Source organism: Podarcis gaigeae (genome assembly GCF_964106915.1).
Source record: "Podarcis gaigeae genome assembly, chromosome: 2".
Lineage (NCBI taxonomy): Eukaryota > Metazoa > Chordata > Lepidosauria > Squamata > Lacertidae > Podarcis > Podarcis gaigeae.
Genome location: NC_139679.1, coordinates 121,337,335 through 121,356,468, shown reverse-complemented (window position 1 = coordinate 121,356,468; position 19,134 = coordinate 121,337,335). Strand labels below are relative to the sequence as shown.

Below are 19,134 nucleotides of genomic sequence, written 5' to 3'. Positions count from 1 at the left end.
ACATATGGAGTAATTTTTATTTAATAATATGGAAGGGAGGAAAAAAAAACCAAAGTGAAGGAAAGCAAACAAACTTAGCAGATAATAACAGTAATTATATGGAAATGTGATAATAATATTGAAATGAATAAAATGCTTAATCCGCTAAGATTTTTATTATTTGCAGCTTCCCACGGAAGGACATCCTTTTTGCCTTTCGCCCCTTCCCTTTCTTTAACTGTCTTTTAAGTCCCCCAAACCCTGCCCCATACAGGATATCTCTTCTACAAATGTGTTACTACAGATCCAATGAAAAGCTTCGCCACCACAAGACCTGCAACAACAACAGACACCAAACTTTTCAAAGTGGCCACAGCTATCTCTTTCAAAGGATATAGACTGCCGGGGAAGTGGGGCTGACAAAGGGGGGTGGAGTTGAATTGCAAGGACATTTTCTGACTTTTGAACCTCAAGATACATACATAAAATATCCCAATTGTCTCAAGATATGCAACTGATACTTAATTAGTTTGTTTTGTATTATGTGTTGTTATGTAGGAATGTTGAAATGTGTCTGACAGTGTGTTATTTCCACAAATGGGGGGGGGGGTATTTTTGTGTGTATGTTTAATGTCTTATTCCTTACACCCCAGTGGAGGATTCTCATACATTTTATGTTTTTTTACAGATCAGGCTATTATGTAGTCCAATGTTTAGAATTAGATAAATTTATAACCACATTTTGTTGTTTCACCTGGCATTCTGCCAACTTCCCTACCCATTTTAAAATGTGCTAAAACTCACTTTACCAAGGAGAAGCTTCTAAGATACATGAAGGTGGATATGCTTTGGTTTAGCAGGAATAATCCCTTATAGAGTTAAATTGACCTATTTGGAGCATGTCCCTTAAGAATGGTTTTGCTTTAACAGATTGGTTTGAAAAGTTGAGAACCATGGGGCAAGATAAATTCAAATTGGACTCAGTTTGAATTGGGCAAGTGTATCCAGGCTGCAAGTAGCTTTTTGGTCCTTAAAGTGCAAGTGAGCAACTTCCCATGACTGCAAGACCAGAGCCTGTAATAATAAAATCCCATGGAATGGCCAGGCAAGGACATTTCTCTCCTGACGTGCCCAAACCTGTGCCAGCTGGGGTGAGTGCCAGGCAACATGGTTAATATGAAAGCCCTAAGTGGATTCACCAGGGATTGCTACTACTGTTACACCAAGCCGGTGTGAGACCACAGAAGAGCTACCTTGACACCTGAGAACACAAAAATGGTGGGGGGGGCAAAGCAAACTGCATTTTTCAGTCATCAGTGGACCTTCCTGCTAAATGTAAAGCATATGCCACTATTGAGAGAAATATTCCTTCCAAGGTACTAGAATACCACAAGTAACTGAGCAACAAAATATTAATTTTACATGATATCCTATGTCTAACTATGTGCACTGTTACACCATTATATTTCTATACAAATATCCTTAAGAAGCATGACGTCCAAGTCCCTTTCAAGTTCACATGGACACACGCATCTGGGACGGAGAATAGCAGGTTAATATTTACCACCTTAAAATTGTGCGGAGAAAAGGATTGCAAAGTAACCACCTTTGCAATCTTATCTCCGAAGGGGGGAACTGTAGCAGGAACCCCCCCACCCCAATCATTCTGTTTGTATAAACTTCACACACACACGCCACATTTCTGTTATAAATTCATAGAAAAATCAACCATACATTGGATTTGCACTGTTCCATTTTTATTTTACTCCATATGACAAGAACTAACAAAGGGGGGTGACTTAGTCCTGGTCAGCCATAATCCCTTCACTGTCTCAGCACATCCACAGGAGCCCTGCCCATGCCAACCCTGATGATCCCAGACAGAAGACAATCAAGATCACAAAGAACTTGCATATGGGAGTGGATTCAACATGGACTGAAACAAAGGACACTGATCAGATCTTCCCTCAGGGGGCAGGAAACTGCAAACTGCCCTTTGTCCTCTGGAAAGTACTCATGGGGAGGGGGGAAAGGAGGAACCAGCCAGGTGACAAGACACTCAGGTTACCACCAACTCCTCCCTCAGCCCCTCCTTTCTGTAATGTATGCATGATGTTTCTGGGGGTGGGCTAGACCTAGAGGAGGGGAATTTCAAAAGTTTTTATAAGACCTTGCACTCTATTCTTCTGGGTCTTTCCTCTCTCCTGCACGTGAGGGGAATACCCTGTTGCAACAGTTCAATAAAGGCCAAGCCTACAGGCTGCTGTTTTGCTCCAAGTTATCCTGGTTGGTGTCTTTGTTTTGTCCAAGGGAGCCCTCGGATTTTTCCTGTAACAAGGTAAGATGTTTCTGGGGGTGGTCTTGGACTCCAGGGCGGGCAATTTAAAATGTCTATATAAGGGCAGGCACACTTAGGTTCTGGGTCCTCTGCTTGTGAGGGGCGCAACCTGTTGCAACAGCTTTAATAAAGATCAGGCTTACTAGCAGCTTTGCTTCTCAATATTCTCTGGTTGGCCTCTTATTTTCTCCTACTGATAGGGAACCCACATAAGGACTCTATACAGGCTCTTGGATACCCCATAAGGGAAAAAGGGGAGATTTTGTTTACAACACCGTCAACTTGGAAAGGGACCCGCAGGGGTCATCTAGTCCAACCCCCTGCAATGCAGGAATCTCAACTGAAGCATCCGTGAGAGATGGCCACCCAACCTCTGCTTAAAAATCTCCTAGGAAGGAGAGTCTGCCACCTCCCGAGGGAGACTGTTCGAAGAACTCTTACTGTCAGAAAGTCTTTTCTGATGTTTAATCGTAATCTTATTTCTTGTAGCTTGAAGCCATGGGTTCGAGTCCTACCCTCCAGAGCGGGAGAGAACAAGCGTGCTTTGTATGTCCCGCATCGAGCAGGGGGCTGGAAGAGATGCCTTCTGGGAGACCTTCAACACTGTGGCTCCGAATTGTAGCTGAAAATCTTCCCAGAGCTTCAGAAGACAACTTTTAGAAGACATATGAAGGCAGCCCTGTATCGGGAAGCTTTTAATGTTTGACATTTTATGATGTTTTTATATGTGCTGGAAGCTGCCCAGAGTGGCTGGGGAAACCTAGCCAGATGGGTGGGGAATAATAATAATAATAAGTGCTGGACTTTCGTCTCCTGGCCTCATCAAATGTCTCTTTCTCCCCCTTCCTTATTATTTTACCAGCTGGCTTGAGATGAAGCTTCTTATCTGAGTTTGCTTTCGTGCCACATCTGCCTTTGAGCTCTCCCCACCCAGCACCAATCTGATCTTATGCTGCAGCTTTAAAAACAGCCACCACAACCCTGTGTTTGGGTTGGAGCTCAGGCAGCCCTGTGCTGCAGCTATTATCTTTTTTTAGAAAGCGGTTTAACTACTCCAAATGTTGTAAGAATTTATTTTCTGTAAAACTGGCTAGCTATTTGGGGAGTCCCTTGGGGCTGGAAGCAGGCCCTGCAATGCTGCCAGCAATTAAACAAAGTTATTGGCTGCTGGTTCAGGAGGCAGCTGGCCGGCCTTTTCGGGGATTTCCTTTCCGAGGATAACGCTCTCTGCCTTTTCTGGGAAATCAGGTGAGAGCGAAGAAGTTGCCATTTCCCTTTTGGACAGCAGAGGGCACTGCTGCACCATCAAAAGCCTCTTTTGCAAAGAGGCGGCAAGGCTGCTGAATGTTGACAGTGAATAAAATCCATGCAAAGGAATCAGGGCTGGCCCAAGGCATTTTGGCACCTGAGCTGAACCACAAAATTGTGCCTCCTTAAAGATGCTACCGTGTTTGAGAGTCTCTCTTCCTTTGACAGCTGGAAGTAGGAACCCTGTTGCAGCAAAAGACCAAATAAACGAACAGATTCAGCAGCTTTGCTTTTACCTAACCCTAGCTGAAGTCTCCCATTTTTTGCGCTGAGCATACATACCGTATTTTTTGCTCTATAAGACTCACTTTTTCCCTCCTAAAAAGTAAGGGGAGATTTGTGTGCGTCTTATGGAGCGAATGCAGGCTGCACAGCTATCCCAGAAGCCAGAACAACAAGAGGGATTGCTGCTTTCACTGAGCAGTGATCCCTCTTGCTATTCTGGCTTCTGAGATTCAGAATATTTTTTTTCTTGTTTTCCTCTTCCAAAAACTAGGTGCGTCCTGTGGTCTGGAACGTCTTATAGAGCGAAAAATACGGTAACTCTTCTGTCTGTGGGAGACAAACGTCTTCAGCCTTAACTGGACTCCTTCCTTGCTTCTCTTATGTCACCAGCAGAGATTAAACCAAACTTTAAGTGTGGTTTATATGCAGTTTATTTATTGCGCTATAATCAAAGCAGTCATATAAATGGGCTCTTCGGTTGTGGGACTAAGGTCAGCCAGGAAGGCCCCCCGCCCCCCAATGCAAGAAGGCTGGTGTGACACATTTTGAAATGAATCACGGGACACGTATTGTCATCAGAAAACAGAGATAGGGGCTGTTCAGATCATTAAATCCCGAGCCTGCTATTGCCCAAGTGTGTCACTGGATTGCAGCTGATTGGTTGTATAAGCAAAATAAGTAAGTCACACGGAATACATTCAAGTGAATGATTTATTTGTGCTTAGTTTCCTTGCGCAAAGACACACCCGGGGCAACCTGGCAGCAGGAAAGAGCGCAACGTGACGAGGAGCAACTCGCTCGGGTTCAGCTTCGTTCTTTCATGCTCATGCATTATCTGCAAAGAAACAAGGAGAGATCAAGTCCTGGTTTTAGAAGAGGAAGCTGGTTTTAGGAGAGGAAGTCCCCACAGAACTTCTTCAGGACCCACAAATCCATGGGAACAAACTTTTTCTCAGAATAAAGGAGGGGACTGGGGAAATGAAAATGGGCACAGATGGAGTCCTTGCTATTGTTTTCCTGGGTAGTAAAGGTAGAAGGTAAAGGACCCCTGGATGGTTAAGTCCAGTCAAAGGAGACTATGGGGTTGTGGCGCTCATCATCATTTTCAGGCCAAGGGAGCCGGCTTTTGCCCACAGACAGCTTTCCGGGTCACGTGGCCAGCAGGACTAAACCACTTCTGGCACAGCAGAACACTGTGATGGAAGCCAGAGTGCACAAAAATGTCGTTTACCTTCCCACCACAGTGGTACCTATTTATCTACTTGCACTGGTATGCTTTTGAACTGCTAGGTTGGCAGGAGCAGGGACAGAGCAACGAGAGCTCACCCCGTCGCGGGGATTCTAACTGCTGACCTTCTGATCCCACGTCCCTCTAAAAGGTAAAAGACCCCTGGACAGTTAAAGAAAAAAAGGGATGTTGTGGTGACATAAACTCATAAGAGCTTGCTGGGTCAGGACAATGGCCCATCAAGTCCAGGTTCCTTTTCTCCAAGTGGCCAACCAGGTGCCTCTTCTGGGAAACCAGCGGGCAGGAACTGAGCACAAGAGCATTCCCCCCTCCTGTGGTTTTTCAGGAACTGGTGTTCACCTGTCACCAGGGTCTCTTGCCCTCTAGCTTACATAAACTATACCAAATTTTAGCTGGTTTTAATTTGCACTGATAGCTGGGGCTTTCAGCCGAGTCTTTTCTCACCTGCAGCAGCAGCCTAACTTTGATAACCTAGGAAGCAAAGCTGGGTGGTATTCTAGAATAATAATAATAATAATAATAATAATTACCGGTAATAATAATAATATTATTACCCGTCCCTCCCCAGCCAAGGCCGGGCTTAGGGCTGCTAACAAGCAATAATAAAAACAAGTTTAATGAATACAACTTAAAAACATGATTAAAATACAACATTAAAATATTGAAACATTAAAATATTAAAATGCAGCCTCATCACAGGAGGAGAAAGGAAAAAAGAAAGAGGGGGAGGGAATCAAATTGGCTCCAAGCCAAAGGCCAGGTGGAACAACTCTGTCTTACAGGCCCTGCGGAAAGAAATCAGATCCTGCAGGGCCCTGGTCTCATGAGGCAGAGCGTTCCACCAGGCCGGAGCCAGTGTTGAGGCTAATCTGACTTCCTTAGGGCCCGGGACCTCTAGGGTGTTGCTATTTATGGACCTTAAGGTCCTCCGTGGGGCATACCGGGAGAAGAAGGTGAAGCCCTGTCCTTCTCACCCAGTGTCAGCTCTGGCATGTGTAAACGAGACCAAGTCTTTTCCCCGGCACGACACACATGCACCAACCACTGTGTTGTCAGTTTCCCCTTGCATCTAGGGTTGCAGAGTCCGGGGCTCAGGCCTAAAAGTGTCACTGTTAACTTCGGTGTCGAGAGGCAGGATGAAAACGTACGCAGAAGTCAATTTTGCCAGGCCTGTCCCATCCCTAAAAAAACCCACTGACAGGATCTTTGTGATAGACTGGGCTGATGAAAACATGGGTGCTTGGCTTACTGGGTTTATTGATGACCCTTTCAGCGACACAGGCAATAGTGATCACCACAACGACAGCGCACACATACGGAACAATGGCTACCGGTACTGCGACGCTGAGGCCCTTTACTGCGGCACCTGCAAGGAGAAAGCGCAGGTCACTCAGCACTGCAACTAAATATACCCCTGACCCATCAGGCCCATTAACAAGCTGAAGGTATGGTGACTGAGGGGCATGCGAAATAACTCCCCTGAAGCTGATGGCATCCAGTAGGTTTCTGTGGTCTCAAAAAGCAGACGGTACTTTCAGAGACAGGGATACTGCTAGGTGTTTGTCCTCGCATACAAAGCCCTAAATAATACAATACCCATTCCGTTTCCCCTGACACACAGGTTTTAATTAAACACATCTGTCAGAGCTGCCCCTAGGTCCCAGCTCACAGAGGACCAACGCCAGATCGTCGTTATGTACAAAAGTCTTTATTGAAGTTCAACTTCCATTCCAAAGCCGCAGCGCGCAGCTCTACGTCTTAAACCCTAGACCGGCGAAGTCCCGTCTGAATCTCCTCCCCTCTGACACCAGTTTAAGATCCTAGCCCTGCTCCACCTTTTCCGCTGCTCTCTCCTCCTCTGGGTCCTCCTGCCCGCTGGGGCATTCCCCTTTCTGGACTCGTCCGACGCTGAGTCGCCTGACTCCTCCCCCTGCCTCCGGCGGGCTTTAGGACCCGGTTCTCAATCCTCATTCTCTGCTGTCCCGCGCTCCTGTATATTTGAACTTGCCTCTCGCGCCAACCCAGTGACCTTCCTCCTGACCGTCACACTGCTTCTGTCACTGCTTCCCTCTTCCGGGATACTGCCCGGATCTGACCTCCCCTCCGTTGTCTGACTCTCCGATGGAGGCGTGGTCAGCCCTGACTTATCTTCACTCCCTGGTGTGGAATCCTCTGGCCTCGATACCTGGGACTCTTCCCCCCCACTATGCTCTGGTGGGGAAGCTGGTCCTGATTTCCAACTGCTGCTCTGGGAGTCCCCGCTGGCCCCTTGCTTCTGGAGTGTCCCCCTTGGGACCCCCCTTGCCCTGGCCACCGGCGCCCCCTTCTGTGAATCTTCTGATTCGCTGGAGAGGCTCATGGAATCTCTCGGCCACTGTCATCTTCTCCTACGCTCCCCTCGGATTCTTCCCCTTCGCTCTCCATCTCCTCCCTTCCCTGTGCTTCTGCTCCTGAGCCCCTGACAACATCAAACCCATTACAATAGAAATGTTTTGAAGATAACAAAATAAAACAGAAGCTGTCTGAATTGTCCGTGCAGCATCTTCTGAGGGACTCACCTAAAATGTGAGCGGAAGCTACCGCGATTTCCACTTTGTCACTCATTTTGTCAGCAACTGAGAAATTTAGTAACCTCCTCACTGCTCCCTGGAGAGAACATTGCAGATTAGCTCATGACAAACGAAGCATGCACAGTGGTACCTTGGTACTCAAACGCCGAAAACCCGGAAGTAAGTGTTCGGTTTTTGAACGTTTTTCAGAAGCTGAACGTTCGATGCAGCTGTCGGCTATGGTTTGCGGGGCACCTGCACCAATCAGAAGCTGTGCCTTGGTTTTTGACCACGTTTTCCCACCCTCCCTCCCTTTAAGTAGGCTTAGGTAGGTTTTTGACTTTGCTATGGACTTCGGTCTGTCGCCGCAAGGGGCATGATAGGAATTTTTCCCAATTGGCAATTTACAGCCTTTTGGTTTTTCGCCTACCTCGTAGCAACTCGTCACAACTCTTCGGCATTGGCGGTAGGCATTGGTAAGAAGGGGTTAAGAAGATGGGGGGGGAGGAATGCCATCACCTCCCCCTAGTGAGCGAAGGGTGGTCTGTTAAAGGACTCCAGGGGGCGTGGCCCTGTCCGAAGCCTATGGAGGTGTGGGCCTAAGGTACGCCCCCCCCAGCGGTGAGGGGGGGGGGAGCTCCTAGTCTCCTCCTGAGTGCCTCAGCAGGAGACTCACCCTCTATGGTGTTAACCCTTCCCCGTGTCTCCAGCAAATGGGCTGGAGCCGGATAGTCGATAGGACCAATGCCTAAGCCAATGCCTCTCATTCCTGAATTCAATAAAGTTGTGGCCTAATTCGCCCATTTAACCTTAAATTATGATGTCTTGTGTCTTTATTTATCCTGATGGGGGGCAGGAACTCGCCACGCAACTGAGAAATTTAGTAACCTCCTCGCTGCTCCCTGGAGAGAACATTGCAGATTAGCTCATGACAAACGAAGCATGCACAGTGGTACCTTGGTACTCAAACGCTGAAAACCCGGAAGTAAGTGTTCGGTTTTTGAACGTTTTTCAGAAGCTGAACGTCTGATGCAGCTGTCGGCTATGGTTTGCGGGGCACCTGCACCAATCAGAAGCTGTGCCTTGGTTTTTGAACATTTCGGAAGTCAAACCAACTTTCGGAACAGATTAAGTTTGGCATTTTTGTTTTTGCTATTTATTTTGCATTTTTGTTTTTGAGGCTTTTTTGATTAATTTGTTTTTGTGACTGTGTGGAACCCAGTTCAGCTACTGATTGATTGATTGATTGATTGATTGTGTGACTGTGGAAATGGATAAAAGCCCACCATCTAAACAATGAACGTCACCAGTGCAGGTAAGAAAAAAAAGCATACATCTACAAATAAAACCATATCATCATTCTAATCTAATCAATGTTTGTAATTTTTGTTATGATTTTAATTTTTATCATCTACAATACTGTCTTATTTATTTTATAGTACAGTAGTACATTGATTATTGCTTTCATTTTATGGATCAATGATCTCGTTAGATAATAAAATTCATGTTAAATTGCTGTTTTAGGGGTTGTTTTTAAAAGTCTGAAATGGATTAATCCTTTTTGCATTACTTTCTATGGGAAAGTGTGCCTTGGTTTTGGGACGCTTTAGTTTTGGAACGGGCTTCTGGAACAGATTAAGTTTGAGAACCAAGGTACCAATGTATACATTTGTAGGAGATTTATTTCCATATGAATCTACCCAGACCCTGAGATCATCTTCTGAGGCCCTTCTTTGTGTGCCTCCTGCACGAGAGGTCTGGAGGGTGACAACATGAGAACGGGCCTATTATTATTATTATTATTATTATTATTATTATTAATCCTCCTCTGCCTCAGAAATGGATGATGGGAGTGGTAGTCCTGGCCTTTGGCTTGGAGTCAATTTGATTCCCTCCCCCTCTTTCTTTTTTCCTTTCTCCTCCTGTGATGAGGCTGCATTTTAATGTTTTAATGTTGTATTTTAATCTTGTTTTTAAGTTGTATTCATTCAACTTGTTTTTATTATTGGTTGTTAGCTGCCCTGAGCCTGGCCTTGGCTGGAGAGGGCGGGGTATAAATAAATGTTGTTGTTGTTGTTGTTGTTGTTGTTGTGATGATAATCTCCAGGTGGAAAAGCCAGAAAGCCTGGGAAGCTGAGCTAACGGACCACTGGGTCACCTCTTCATCTTCTGCAGCAGTAGAGGAGCTGCCTGACTCTCTCCAACCCTTCCACCCTCCAGTTTTCTTTTCTTTTCTTTTTTTAAGTAATATTTATTAAAGTTTTAAGGGTTACAAAAAGAAAAACGAGAAAACACCAAATTAAGCAAAAACAAAAGGGGGGAAAAACACACAGAAAAATAGAAACAAATAAAAACACAACGAACATTCCCATAACTTATCTTTCATTTGCTTGTTTCCTTGACCTCCTCACACCTCCCTTTTTTGTATTCTAGTTCAGTTAGCTATTTCAGCAAATCCCTTCCATCTTTCCCAGTTTTTGTCCTATAATTTATCTTGATATAATCTAACTTTATTTTCCCTCCTTTCACCAATTAACAGTCTATTTTTACTTAATCCTTTATAACATTTCTGCTAAAACCACATAGCTTCATCCCAACATCCTTCTAACATTCATTAATTTTACAATGTTTCTGTAAATAATCTTTAAATATCTTCCAATCTTCTTCCACCGACCCTTCTCCCTGGTCTTGGATTCTGCCGGCCACCCTCCAGTTTTCAAAGCTGTTCAATTCTTACCTTATCTAAGCACTGCAGAATAAGGGTGAGCTTGCTAAGAAAGCAGCTACCTGCAGCGGCTTCGCTCTCCTTTCTCTGTTGATTTTTCTATTGCTGGGTTTTGGAGCACGAGAGGGAGGAAACCGGAACAGAGATAACATTCTTCCCACCCACCCCTTTTTTAAAGCTAATTCCAGGAAATCATGCAAGAACAAATAAACGATTCACGAGCCTCTCCCCTTTGAACACCAGGGGGCGTTCCACGTCCCCCCCAAGCTATACCGTATGTTTAACATACATATCATTACAGATTTATTGGTTTGCAAAAGTATGTGCTGTTGAATAGTGGGTAGACATAGCAGACGACACAGCGATTTCTCCAAAGCAGCTCTTTATTTGTAAGCTGGACAGAACTGAACAGCAAACAGCTCAGCCGGCCTGCTTTTATATGCAGCCGGCTGTCAACATTGTAGCAACAACAACCCAGGCTTTCCCCGCCTAAAATAACTGACGCGGACCTGAGTGAAAACTACATACACAATACTCCTGGTGGCCAGGGTGAGAACTTCAATACATAACATGTGCAATGTCTCTTTTTTCAAGTTACATTTTCTACAGATCAATTTTGACAAATGCATTACGGCACAGAAGCATTCGTGGACTGGTGACCCCTTAAGTGATCACGGGTCATGGAGCAAGATCTCTTACCCGAGAATCTGGTTAGCAGCTGGCACAACAGCAGCACACTCCAGCCTTGGCCAACCTCGTGCCCTCCGTAAGAAGTCTTGGACCCCAACTCCTCATCCGTCCCAGCGAATGTTGATGGCTGAAACATCTGGAGAGGCTAGGTGACCCAAACACCATGTAAAGCTGTGTCCTATGGAAATTGGGAGCCAGTTGCCTCCACCTCTCAGCGAAGTCTGCCTCACAGGGTCGCTGTGTGGCTAAACACGGGGGTTCCTTTGGCACTTCCACAATGGGTGCCTCTGTCAACCCCCCAGTTACAAGCTGACAGCCGCAGGGTATTTTATTCTGGGAGGAGCAGAGCTCTGTTCCCCCAAGAGGGCGAGGACCCCACAGAGGACTTCGTATACATTGGAACTGCCTCCCAGATTGCTTGTGTGTGAGATCCCATTTTCCCCCCTTCAGATCGTCCATCAAAATTCGCCTTTCCCTCCAGAAAGGTCTTGTAAGAAGCCCCTCGCCTCTTCACGTTCTGCTGCTTTAATCAAATCAAATCAAATTTATTGTGTGGTGGAAATAACTGGCACCTCCCAGATCTCCCCTGACCAGGCTGAAGTTGCTTCCTGGTTTCTTTGTTTTGAAATGCAATAACCAAGCTTGCTCCAGAACAAGGAGATGATGTTCACACGCCCACAGGTGTCTCCAATTCAACCCTTACTTAGAATAAGGAAACTGATATTTATACACACATCTGCAGCTCAGCAGTTTCGTCAAATATGAAACCGGGCGCTCGATAAATTCCCCAGACGGTTATTGATTGACAACTGTTATACAAGAGAGGGCTTTCTCCTTCAACCTTAAAACCAGGGGGTGTGGCAGCATGCCATTCTGAGGGGGTTTTGTGTGTGTGTGGAGGTCTAGGCATAGAAGCTGTAGAGGAGCTTCTGACAGCTTCACTAATCCCACCACACCCCATAAAATAATCTGGGGAGTGTGGGGCACTGTTGAAAAGATGGAGCCAGACTGCTCAACCTGTCTGTGGATTTTCCTCAGGGCTACAGGAAAGGAGGAAAGTGTTAAATTTTTCTCTCCACGCTTGCTGTAGTCCTGGTAAATCCAGGATGGTTTAACAATGAATCCCTCTTCCCAGGGAACTTTGGGAATTGTAACGCTGTTATAACGCAGCTTCCTATCGATGACTCCAACCTCACCGGCTTTTAAGCGGATCCTGAAAAATTTTGTTTGCACCTCAAGCAACTTTTTAACATCTGGTTCTCTGTATTGCCGAAGTTGTGACGTTTACATACGTTTTGTGTTTTTAGCGTGCAGTTTTATGGGAAATTGATGTATTGTTTATTTTATTTATATATTTAGAAATATGTGTAAATCACGTATTCAAAGAGTGTGCATTATAAGATATAGATTACAAAAAACAATTACCACACAGATAAAAGCAATAAAACCTCTTAAAATGAATGTGTGAAACTCAATTCTAAAGTCTACTTGTAATGTGTGTTGCAGTGAGACAGTTTTTGCATGCTGAAAATCAATGTACAGATCTGCTGACTTAGGCTGCCACCTTTTAATTTTCCTGACAAGGTTGCTGTGAGATATTCAACAGGTGTAGTTCCCCGCTACAGTGCCTGATCCAGATTTAGGAAAAGCTGAACCACCCGCCAACCGGCCAGGGGCCTAGACTGGCAGCTCTGTTGTTGTTATGGAAACCTCTGAGCAACAGCTGAAGGGCTCTTAATCATCTCTGACTGACTGGCATTTTCAGGGCAGGACCAGGGAGTCAGCTGGGGTCTCAGCCTTTTCTGGGAAATCAGCTGAGAATGAAGAAGTGTTGACTTCTCTGCCCACCAGAGGGCACTGCTACATCATGAAAGAAAAATCTGCCCAGAAGGAAAAAAGAAACGACTAGCAGAATTCAGTGGGTGAAAAATCAAGATAGAAAAAGGAAGGTCAAATGGAAGTTTAAAGTACCGGTAGTTCTGGTCACTCTTGATTTAGATTTAGATGAATCAGAGAATTGTAGAGTTGGAAAGGGACCACACGGTTCATCTAGTCCGACCCCCGGCAATGCAGGAATCTTTTGCCCTATGTGGGGTGGCTCGAACTCACAACCCTAAGTTTATCCCTCATGAGTGTGCATTGCTATTGATTTTGTATTTATACTGATCCTCACTCCCTTTACTACTGATTTACTTTCTGGACAGCTCGTGACTCGTCTTTAGATAGAGCAAGTCCTTGAGAGTGAGAGGAGAGTTATTAGGATAGAGTCTGTGCTTCCTAGGTAAGAATTATTTTATCAGTGACAGAGTTACAGAAGAGTTATAGCATTAGAGGAGTCATTTTAGTAGCTGGAAGGCTCACCCACACTTTCATTTGTGCCCTAATTTGTGGGCAAAAGTCTGTGCTTTTCAGGCACGTATCTGAGCAGTTTTTCTCCTTTTTTGTCCTGCCACTTTTCCTGGGAAACCCCACTGTTGACGGCTGAATTCAGTGAGTTTTCCTGAGGAAAGTGGTGGGGCAAAAGAAACCCAAACCCGTTCAGATTTGTTTCTGGAAATCATGTACCTGTGCTGGAGGGGGCGGCGTTGGCAGTGAACAGAGGACTCAGCACCAGGCTGGATGGATGTATCTGATTTAGGAGGAGGCAGGGATTATTCAGTGTGGCCCACATACTAACTTAGGGTTGCCGTGTCTTGAAGAGCAAAAAAGAGGGCAGCCCCAGCTGGATGTAGGGCAACCCTGGCTAATGCCTTCCTTAGCCCACGACACCACCCAAAAGGCGTCCAGAGGCCCTATAAGGAGAGATGTCCCCCTACTTGTGGGCTTTTGGTTTCTCTCACCTGGTGCCATGGAAAAGGCACCGGCTTCTGCCTGTCTCACGCTTGGCTTGTGATTCAGGCAGGGGTTTTCCTGCTTGTGGGATCTGGGCCAAAACCTCTGCTGGACTTTGTTCTGGACAAAGTGAGAGTCGGAGCTTGCTGGCGCTGCAGACTGCCTCTCCACCACCTCAAACAAAGGTTTTGCAGGTTTAAGGGACCCCCAATATTGCTGTCGGGGGCCCAGATGGGGCTATTCCACTAGTCCGTTTTGCCCCTTCAGGTGTAATAAATTACTCCACACAACAACAACAAATTATTAGGGAATTGGTGGCAGTGGGAAAAGTCACACTGTAGATCTCTGAGTTATTGTGGCAGGGAGTTCCATAGACCTCAACATATAAAAATTAAAAGAAGCACAAAACTAAGTTTTTCCCCCTTGTATTTTATCCTGTGAACTGCCCTGAGATCTTGTGATGAAGGACGATATATAAATCAAATGAATGAATGAATGAAATGAAACAGCCAGAAACACAGGCAAATATATAAACTTTGTACTTCTCTCATATCCCGGGGTCTGTGGAACTCCCTGCCATGGGATGCCCCCATTACCTCCCTCTGGTATCAATCGAAGGAGACCAAATGAGCTTTGCATTCTGCAGGTCTTTTTAAGAGAGCTATTATTATTATTATTATTATTATTATTATTATTATTATTATTATTCCACCATCCATATACATGGCACTTTACTAAGAATATCCATTGCAGGTCCTGCCCCAAGGAGCCTGCAATCTCAAACAAGGATAACATGAATGCCACCTAGATATAAATATTCATTTTTTGAAGGTAGTCAGCTAGAGAGGAAGGTGTGTTTGCCTGCCAGTGTTGTAAATAAAATCTGCCCTTATTCCGTTATGGGGGACACAAGAGCCCTTATAGAGTCCTTTGTAGGTTCTCCATCAGTAGGAGAAAAGAACAGAGGCCAACCAGAGAATATTGAGAAGCAAAGCAGCTAGTAAGCCTGATATTTATTGATCTGTTGCAACAGGGTGCCCCCTTCACCCGCAGGAGAGAGGAGGAACCCAGAACCAAGGTGCGCCCACCTTTATATAGACATTTTAAATTGCCCACCCTGGAGTCCAAGACCACCCCCAGAAACATCATACATACATTACAGAAGAGGCGGTCTACAACGGAAATCTGAGTGCGTTGTTTATCTCCTGCCTGCCAGGTTATCTGATCAGGGCCGTCTTAAGCTGATCTGGCGCTGTGGTGCAAGGATCCCTCCAATGCCCCCACCACCTACATTTCCCTCTGGGTGGGCAGCAGCTGGAGGGTGGCTCCTGTTATGAAAAAGGAGCAATGCAGCAGCGAGCTGCAGCTGGCTGGAATGTCAAACAGGATGTTGATGTTTGTGGCTGTAGCGTGGGAACGAAGGGACAGCCTATTCACTGTACTGAGCACCGGATGTTAGCTCAGTGTGTCACCTGACATGTACTGGAAGTACAGGGGTGGAGTTTTCTCTCTCTGCTGTTGGTGTTTGGAGAATACAGACGTGTTTCTCTGTACTGCTGCATAGACAGAAATAAAGGCATGTAAATACATTTCTGTCTGTCTCTTTTCCCCCTCCTGGGGAAGACAGGGAGGAGGGAAGAGTGGTGTGTTCTTCTCACGTTTGAGGAGAATCGCCGATAGATGACCTTGCCTGTCTCCTGCCGGGAGTTGCTGACAGGGAGGTCAACAAGGAACTCAAGCCGGGTGCCTGGACAGTGGCAAATTCCTCTGACAAGGCTTGGAGATTCCGACAGCTCCTCCAGCGGGACGGAGGCTCCGGGCGTGGCGTGGTGCGGTATGGCGGAGGGTGGCGCTACCGGCGGCCAGGGCGGCGCTGCTGGCGGTGCTGGAGGGCGGCTCCTGTGGCAGGGAGGAGGCTCTGGGAGCGCGCAGCATGGTGGAGGCAGATGAGGGTGGCCTCTGCCTGTTCCCTCTGCCCTCCAGAACATGGGGTCGTGGTGCCCCGCGCCACTAGCCTCTATGGCTAAGACACCCCTGTATCTGATAATGCCTTATCTGCATGCCTTTCCTGGTAGTCTGATGGGACAATGGGAAGGTTACCTCACCCCCTCCCTCCTTGCAGAGAAACATTTGGTCAGTTTGGGAGTCAAAATGGTTTCAGGACTGTCTTCCTGTGCTGCTTCAGACATGTGGTTTATATATTTATGCACGTGTTTGCTTGATACATTTATGAACATTTATCATATATATAAGACCTGAAATTTTTTTTTTATTACACCAGGAAGAGGACCCAGGAGTCCTGGCTCCTGCCGAGTCTCCTCCCAAAGAGGACCCAGGAGTCCTGGCCACTTGGCCTTGAGGAAGAGCTATGGAGGCTCAGGGTTTTGTCCTGCATGCTGAGGGAGACGGGTCTTTCCAAGGCTGGAGGGGGCCCAGGCCGGGCCAAGAGGGACAAATGCCAAAGGTCACCCCATCTGGGCACTGAGGGACATTGTGGGGAGAAAGGAAACGTCTTCCCCTGAGTGACATTTCTGCCTGCCGATCTCCCAGTCAGGCAGCCTGATCTGTGGGCTGCTGTGGCTTTCGGTTTCTGCCTTGCTTGGCTGCTCTCCCTTGCACCAAAGGTCTCCTCTGCAGGGAGGGAAGAGGGGAGGCTGAGGCAGCCCCACACGGCCTGTTTGTCGGGGACGGAAGCCATTTTGTGGAGGGCTGGCAGTGAAGCAGAAACGGAGACAAAATGGCTGCCTCCTTCCTGAAGGGGCTGCCTCAAGCAGCTGCTTTCGTTATTTGTTCATCTTCATGCCACCATCTCCCTAAATTGGTTCAAGGGTGGTTTAAAACCACATAACAAAGCTATCCAACAATGTCTAAAGTCCTGAAAAATTCTTTAAAGTCTGTGAAGAGCAAAATATTTTCCTCCTGGCCATTAGTTGTTGTCGCCCACTCCACCTCCATGAAGAAGAGAAAGGAGAGGGAGAAAAGTCTCCACAGAGGAGACCAGGGGAGGAGAAGGAGCCTCAAACCACCGAGGACTTTAAATTGAATTCAGAACCAGACAAACAGGCAGAGGGTCTGTTATGTACTGAGTTGAATAGGATCCAAAATGCAGCAGTCTGATTGGTCCTAGAATAATAGGATTCAGAATGCAGCAGTCTGATTGGTCCTAGAACAATGCAGCAGTATGATTGGTCTGCAGGAGCCACCCAATCCAGCTCTAGATGGAAGTGAATCCACAACCTGATTGGCCTACAGGAGTATTCCGCAATTAGCCAATCACGTGCAGCCCATTGTGTAAATACTGTAATGTATATAAAGCAGATACTTTGAGGGGACTTTCATTCCTCCTCACCACTATGAGCTGAATAAAGAGCATGAAATCCACTCTCGACTCGAGTATATTTCAGGGTCTTTTGGCCCTGGTGAGATTTGGTCTAAATGAGCTGTGGCAGTGAAAATCCTGTCACATTTATCTTGTTGCAGCTGAAGCATCCCTACTGTAATGGGGGAAAACACCACATGTTACAATAATCTTGTCAGGAGGTGAGCAGAACATGGATCCTTGTGGGCAGACTATCCCTGTCCAGAAAAACTGGATGGAGCAGGTGAAAAGTGAAGCTTAAGACATCCCTGAGGTGACTGAGCCCATTGAGTCCCCAAAGTGGGTCCTGGAGAGCCCCCCTCAAAACAGCCAGCCTCCTTCTTCACAGTCTCCCAGTACCTACTGCGCTTCTCTGCAGGGGCGCCGACTTATAAAAAATATTGGGGGGGCCCATACCGGGGTCCTGCCCCGGGAAGTTTTCTAAATTTTAGATGAAAATTAGTGAGTTTTAAAGTTTTTAAAAAGTATTTTAGAGTCATATGATCAACATTAGAACCCCGAAAACTCGACTCTCTATAACTCCACACTCCGGGAAACTCGACAAGCCTGAAACACTTTTTGGCTTTGAAAAAAAAAAAAAAAACACGCACGGTATTTTCGTAAAAAGCTAATTTAATTTACAGTAACAATTATGCTTATAGACTATTACAGAGCAGTGAATATATAGCTCTGAAAAGACTGAAATGATATTTAAATAAATCCTAAACTATCATTAAAAGAATAAAACATAAAATATTGCTGTCGCACAGTAATAGCACTTTGATTAATAAGTGAAATAGCTAATTTAAGCTTACTTTGAATAAGGGTTAGGGTTAGGGTTCATTTGAATAAGGGTGAGGGTTCATTAAATAAATATAATATCTCAAAGTTAATGCTTTAATACAGTTAATAAAGTTAATACAGTATGCCTAATACTGTATGTAAATACTGTAATACTGTATGTAAATAACGGGCTTTAATTGGGTTACACCCTAAAAATATTTAAGTATTTGAAAATAACTAATACAGTACTATAGTAATATAGAAATACAGTACTAAACTAGTACTAATATTTCAAAACTGAAAATTTAACATTCTGTATGTATTTAATTCTCTATTTTATAAAGATTTTTAATATCTGACAGTGAGTTTGGAGTAGGCTAATGCAAAAATCCTGAGGATCCATGTGGATCCATGCTTTGTAACCACGTTTTTGCACCACTGTGACCCTAGGCAACAGTGGGTGCGTGATTTTTTTGGTGCAAGATGTAGCCATGGACATGCTATGTGATCTGATGGTGAATTTGGGGTGACCCAATGCAAAAATCCTGAGGATCCATGTGGATCCGTGCTTTGTCACCACGTTTTAAATGGGGAGGGAAGGAAAAACACAGAAGGGACAAGAAGCACAAGAGGGGTGTGCAGAGAAGCAGCTGGCTAAGAATGCAGGGGAGGAGTTTAACGGGGTGGGGGGGAGGAAAGGAAGGCAAAAGTCCCCCCCCCCAAGCCAGCCCTCTCTCTCTCTCTCCCACCTGCGAGTCCCTAGAGCACGGAGAGGAGGAGGTGGTGGGCTGGAGCCTGCACACAGTGTGACTAGGAAAGAATTAGAAGGAAGGACTTGATCCTTTCCTTAACCCTCTGCTTGCCAGGAGGGCAGGGGATTCCCTGCTCTTTGTTGAGTTTGAGCAAACAAACAGAAGCGGGTGGGCAGTAAGACCCTGAGGCAGAATGCAGGAAAGCAGCAGCTTCCGCCTTCCCTCCGCCCGACCGCCTGATCTTATTTTTGTTGGTTTCTGCTTCCTTCACTGAGCAGCGAAGTGCTTGTCACAAGACAATGTTTACATTCCACAGTCAAGTGCTGTTGGGTTTTCTCACGGGAAA

General features: G+C 45.8%; 2 protein-coding genes across 2 annotated transcripts in view; one reads left to right on the top strand and one right to left on the bottom strand.

Annotated features, from left to right (window-relative positions):
- LOC310837292 (uncharacterized protein) overlaps positions 1–19,134 on the bottom strand; it is a 530,615-nt gene that overhangs the window by 272,739 nt on the left and 238,742 nt on the right. The gene's annotated exons all lie outside the window — the stretch shown is intronic.
- The window catches only part of LOC310837752 (class I histocompatibility antigen, F10 alpha chain-like), a 75,269-nt gene continuing 73,566 nt past the window's right edge, over positions 17,432–19,134 (top strand). The window contains 1 exon segment of the mRNA XM_083724812.1: positions 17,432–17,497. Within this exon segment, the coding sequence (XP_083580938.1) occupies positions 17,447–17,497 (51 nt within the window). The 5' untranslated portion in view covers positions 17,432–17,446.